Source organism: Gymnoscopelus microlampas (assembly GCF_963454915.1).
Source record: "Gymnoscopelus microlampas genome assembly, chromosome: 15".
Taxonomy (NCBI): Eukaryota; Metazoa; Chordata; class Actinopteri; order Myctophiformes; family Myctophidae; genus Gymnoscopelus; species Gymnoscopelus microlampas.
Genome location: NC_139952.1, coordinates 15,749,737 through 15,755,736, shown reverse-complemented (window position 1 = coordinate 15,755,736; position 6,000 = coordinate 15,749,737). Strand labels below are relative to the sequence as shown.

General features: G+C 45.2%; 1 protein-coding gene across 1 annotated transcript in view; it reads right to left on the bottom strand.

Moving 5' to 3' along the window:
* The window catches only part of epha10 (EPH receptor A10), a gene marked incomplete at both ends in the record, with an annotated part of 192,236 nt that overhangs the window by 14,008 nt on the left and 172,228 nt on the right, over nt 1-6,000 (bottom strand). The window contains 2 exons of the mRNA XM_084080360.1: nt 1,770-1,955; nt 3,681-3,806. Coding sequence (XP_083936486.1) covers nt 1,770-1,955; nt 3,681-3,806 — 312 coding nt within the window. The remainder of the gene's footprint in view (nt 1-1,769; nt 1,956-3,680; nt 3,807-6,000) is intronic.

The following is a 6,000-nucleotide window of genomic DNA, read 5'->3' as shown; positions in this document are numbered from 1 at the left end:
GGAGCAGACAGGCAGGGGGAGGAGAGGGAGGAGGCAGGAGGCTGTGTTTGCAGGTGGGCTGAGTGTGAGGAAGGGAGGGAGGGAGGGGGGTTGATTGGAGGGTTGGTGGGGGGTAAGTGGTGTAATGCAGGCGATTTGTAGACTGTGTGTGTGTGTGTGTGTGTGTGTGTGTGTGTGTGTGTGTGTGTGTGTGTGTGTGTGTGTGTGTGTGTGTGTGTGTGTGTGTGTGTGTGTGTGTGTGTGTGTGTGTGTGTGAGAGAGAGAGAGACACACGCACTGAATACCTGCCAAGTGAGGAGATACAAGCAGGTGTGTGGGGACATTTTTTGCTTTAGCATGTGTGTCAATAACAGGGAGAGTGTGAGCTGATGTGCTAGCTTCTCTCTGTGTGTGTGTGTGTGTGTGTGTGTGTGTGTGTGTGTGTGTGTGTGTGTGTGTGTGTGTGTGTGTGTGTGTGTGTGTGTGTGTGCGCGCGCGTGTGTGTAGGCGTGGGAGAGATTAGAGTGGATTTCAAGCCTCCGCTGGGTCTCTAGCATCAATTACTGTACCCTGCACATCTGCTGCCATCCTACTGAGCACAGTGTGTGTTCGGGCACAGTGCCTATCCGCTCATATGGGCATACACACACGCATACACACGCGCGCACGCACACACACGCACAGAGTGTCACACAAACTGCACCGGCGGCGCAGTAGTCGAAAGACTTGAGAAACTCTTTAACGCCTCTCCCTTCACCTGCCATTCCCATTAACCTCTATCTCATCTTCCTCTCTGCTTTCAGTCACTCCTCTCTCTTCTTCTCCTCACCCCTCCTTCACTTCCCCGCTTTTCCTTCTCTCTTTCATTCACTCAAACTAGCCCTTCTTCACTTTATGGGCTCAATCGCTGTCTGTCAGCGGAAAATGAAAGCTTGATGAAAGCTTGGCTCTGAGTGTACAGAGCCCCCCCACGCCTTTTACGCAACACATCCTCAAACTCACCACTCACTTCTCTCCCTCTCTCTCTCTCCTCTCTCTTTCTCTGTCTCCCTCTCTCTCTCTCTCTGTCTCTCTCTTACACATCCATCCCTTGATCTTTCTCTCCTGTGTGATACTGCAGTGGTCAAGCAGTGATACTGCTTCCAGACTTCCTCTCTCTGCTGGCTTTCTTTCTGCCTCTGCTCTGCTCATCAAACTTCCTCCCTCTCTTCCTCTCTTCCTCTCTTTCTCCATCAGTGGGAGTAGAAGTAGGGAACCTTGCTCAAACTGATGACCCCTCCTTTACGTTCGATATTGACATCATACTCATCATACGTCTGTCCACTCTAACTCCTTTCACCTGTTCATCTTTTATTTTGTCCTCCGTACAAACTGGAATACTATTTGTCCCCTGTCCACACCTTTTGTTATCCATCCATCCATCCATCGTCTGTCTCTCTTCTCCTCCCTGCCTCCTCAAATGCACTACTAGTCACATAAGGAATTGATAGAGTAATTCACACACACACACACACACACACACGCACACGCACACACACACACACACACAGACCAGACACACACACACACACACACACACACACACACACACACACACACACACACACACACACACACACACACACACACACACACACACACACACACACACACACACACACACACACTCTCTCTCTCAATCACTGTGCCCTCACATCATTCCTCTATGTTGAAGTGTTCATACACTCCTCAACAAGATGCACCTTGTGCACTCTCTCTCTCCCCCCCTCCCTCCCACCCTCCCTCCTTACCGCTGGTGATGACTCCCTCCAGTCTGATGATGTTAGCGTGGTCAAACTGTCCCAGAATGCCCGCCTCGCTGAAGAAGGAGCGCCGCTGTTTGTCGGAGCAGCCGGCCCGCAGGGTCTTTATGGCCACGGGAAGCTCCCTCTTACTGGGCAGCTTCAGGCAGCCGCGACACACTTCCCCAAAGTCACCTGTAGGGGGAGACGGTCAGACAGGAGGCAGCAGTGTGATGCCCTCCGTGATTTTGGTAAAACAGCCAGAGGAAACAGAGAGAGAAAAGTGGTGGGGGTTGGGGGGTTGGGATGGTGGGGCAGACTGATATCGTAATGTGTCTGTGCGCCTGTGCCAAGATCAAAATGGGAGGCCGAGAGATTAGATGGGGGTTAGAAGGCAGGAAGGAGAGAGAGAGGGGGGGGGGGGGGTTACTGAAGCAGAGGTGGAGAAATGGTACAAAGACAGGACAGAGGACAGAAAGCGATGACGCAAATGAACAGACATTGTTGGGAGAGAAGAGGGCCAGGGCGATGTGAAATTCAAAGAGTTCAAAGGAACATCAAAGAGGGAGCACAGAGTGGAGACAAAATACACATCACAACAGATGACTGTCGCTGGCAGCAGAGTGCCGTCTAAAGACGACTGCAGCAGCAGACGGTCCCCAGTGTCTCCTCTGTGGTTCTGCTGCGCTATATTGCAAATGCAATCTGGAACTTATTTTGATGAATAAAACAATATATTTTTTTAAAGCAAAGATTTGAGTTACAAATGTTTGCGCACATTTTCACGATTTAAAAAAAAATAGCAGATCTACAAGCTCATAGCACTTGGTGCCGTGCTATGAGCTTGTATATCTGCTATTTTTGAATAGCCAAAGAAATCTAAAATGACACAGATGCGTTCCAAGTCTTAATGGGTTAACCAATCTGCATGGTACAGTATTTCTAATACAATATACTGTACTGTAGCTAGTATATCTGCAGTAGTTGGAGGTGGTCTCTCCCTTCTCTTCCATTGAAAACTTTAGAGCCTGTTGTCGGTTAGGTTTGCACACCTACTGGTTGACAAGTTGTACTGCCTGAAGCTCATATGCGTAATATGTCCTGTGGCATAGCAGGAGCTACCTCTTGTGTGAGTGGTAGAAATTTGGTCTCTCTTCCGGTAGACCAGGGTTTGAATTTCGGGTCGAACATGAAAGTTACGGATTGCAGCTTTAACAAGGAGAATAGGCTCTATGCACAGCAGCCATATTGGAAAGAAATTGGGCCTCTTCTTACTTCCTTCACAGGTGTTACCAATGATACTAATGAAGGCTCTGTTCCATTCTGGTCAAACAGAGTCAGGGTGCTGATATCGTGCATGTTGGCTCGCTAGAAACACTCCATTTTGGTTCCCAAATGGCCCCTTATGGTGGATGTGTAACTCTGAGAGTGTACAAATGGAACCAAATGGACCCCTAAGGGTCCATTTGGTTCCATTTGTACACTCTCAGAGTTATGGGGGTCCTTTGAAAATAAGACAACCACTATGCCATACTAAATGGAACAGAGCCTTAATTAGTATTATTGGTAACACCTGTGAAGGAAGTAAGGAAGGGGCCCAATTCATTCCCAATATGGCCGCTGTGCATAGAGCCTATCGAAGGCAGGTTTGGTTGTCCCCGCACTTCTATCAAATTCCTACACTTAAGAGATAATTCTCAGAATCTGTATTATGCCATTACACCGTTTTGACGTATAATACTGAATACAAAATTGGTCATTTGCATTTGGTATGCTGTGACAAAAAATGGTTTGCTGCATCAAACAAAAAGGGACCATCCCCTTGAAAACCTGAAGTAGTCTCTGCTACCGTTATATGAAAAGTATAAAATATCAGTGTTAGATTAACACTTAACAGCATTTTATAGTACACGTTTGTACCTGTGTGGACGATCCTCTCTATCTTGATGCTGGAGTTGTCCAGCTCCTTGGCAAAAGCATGGACAGCCTGGAGAAGGTCCTCACAGGTCTCTGGATCAATGTATGTCCTCCGTGTCGGGATCTTGACTGGAATGGCGCACACACACACACACACACACAACCACACACACAGTTAGTACAGATAAAAAATACACAGAAAATCAAACTCTCTATTATAGAGAATCAATGCAGAGACCTTGACTAGAGAGGTATTAGTCCATAGTGGATAATAAATCTACAGTATGCCAGCATTCATTTTAACTGGCATGTGCAGCACGTGCACGTGCACGCGCGCACGCACGCACACACGCACACACACACACACACACACACACACACACACACACACACACACACACACACACACACACACACACACACACACACACACACACACACACACACACACACACACACAGGCCCAGCAGGTCTTAGTCTAGCAACAACAATAACCCTACATGACAGTACATCTGTGTTTCTGTGTGTATGTCTGGTGCTATTCAGTTTTTGTTTGGCCTTGTGAACTCCTCAGACATAACTGGGCCAGGGCAGAACAGGCAGAGAGGTCTTGTGGAGCTCCAGCTTTGATATTTGATGTTGTTGTTGGTACAGATAGCTACTGATGCTCTAACAATGTGACTCCCAAAAGATGGCTCAGGAGCAAAACTTAACTTACTCAAAATAATGCGATGCAATACAGTATCTATTGTATGTACGTTTTCTAACAAGCAATTATTTATATAGTCAGCCAAAGCTACCAACTCCACATATGTTGTTTTGAATTGTTAGTTCAGAATTGGGAGGATTGATTGGTTTCTTAAAAAAAAAAAATACATTTGCAAATTAATGTGAATTGATCCTGAACTTACAATGCACACAATGAAACCGCGAGTACCATAACCATAACCATAATCGTTTCCATGTTGAAAAAACGTATTTCCGAATATTAAAAAAAAGCAGAAATACCAGATCTACAAGCTCGCGTCACTTCGTGACACGTTGTAGGCTTGTAGGTCAGCTATTTTTGCCTTTCTTTACATGTATAAAATTATTAAATATGTCAATAATGTCATTGTATATTTAAGTTATTTGTCATATCTGCCCTGTGGATTTTTTTATTGCCTAAATGGCAAACGGAAATAAAAAATGTATTCATATGTTCCAATGTTCATTGCCAAACACACAATTAAATCGTTAATTGCTATTATTTGAGTGACAGTTAATCGTCAACTTAAATTTGTAATCGTGACAGCCCTAACAGCGAGCAGTCTGTTGTTCTATTGTGTTTACAGGAGTTTAGAACAACTAGCCGATAGACTAGCCTGCAGATATCCAATGACGACTAGTTAACGACTTTCAACCTGGTGTCCCTATGTCTAAGATTTTCAAAACATATTTTAGCTAGTCTAACTATTCATCGTATATACAAGGCACATAGGGCTAAAGTGGTTAATGGAGTATGGTCCAAATTGCTGCTACTTGCTATGGCTACTCTTTGAGGAAGAGGCCTAGCGCTTCCAGAAAAGCCTGACTGAGGTTTGAGCTGAAATGTGATTACAGCCCGGGATCGACCCTCGACAGTCGTACACTGCCTGCCTCATAACAGCTTATTGATTGATGCACAGGCACACACACACAAACACAACACACACTCATTCTGCTCTACTGTATGTCTTGTGGGTGATTGGTTTCAGGGTTAATTGTGTCACGGCCACAAGCGATTGAGGGGAAACTGAAGGATATTCACGCCCAGTTGCATGAGAGGCACAGTAGTATGCACTGGAGTGTATGTCATCCCACAGATTTATATATACACACACACACATATACATGTCTCTCATAAAATCTTACACTAACAGTAAAAACACCCCTCTCTCCCTCTCACATGCATGTAGGCTACACACACATATAATGGGACATATCTACTGTATAACAAAGATTACTAGATTACAGCAAGTCTTGATCCTCCCTCTCCCAATGCATGTTTCTAGGTCAATCCACAATACTGGGATATAAAACTAGTGGTCTGAGCGACATCTGTATGTGGAATGATGGTATGATAATAGAGTCTGTCTGCCTGTCTATCCCCTCACTCGCTCTGCTAAATTTCTCTCTGTGTCTCTCTAATCATGCTCTCAACCAAAGTGCTTTGCATTCTTTCTCCCTCTCTTGTGTTCAACCGAATCAGTAAAGACACTCAGTCATTAATCACTTAAACAGTTTATAATTTGTTGTACGTCAAATAGCGAGAAGAGACAACCAAGCTCACTGTGACCTTGTA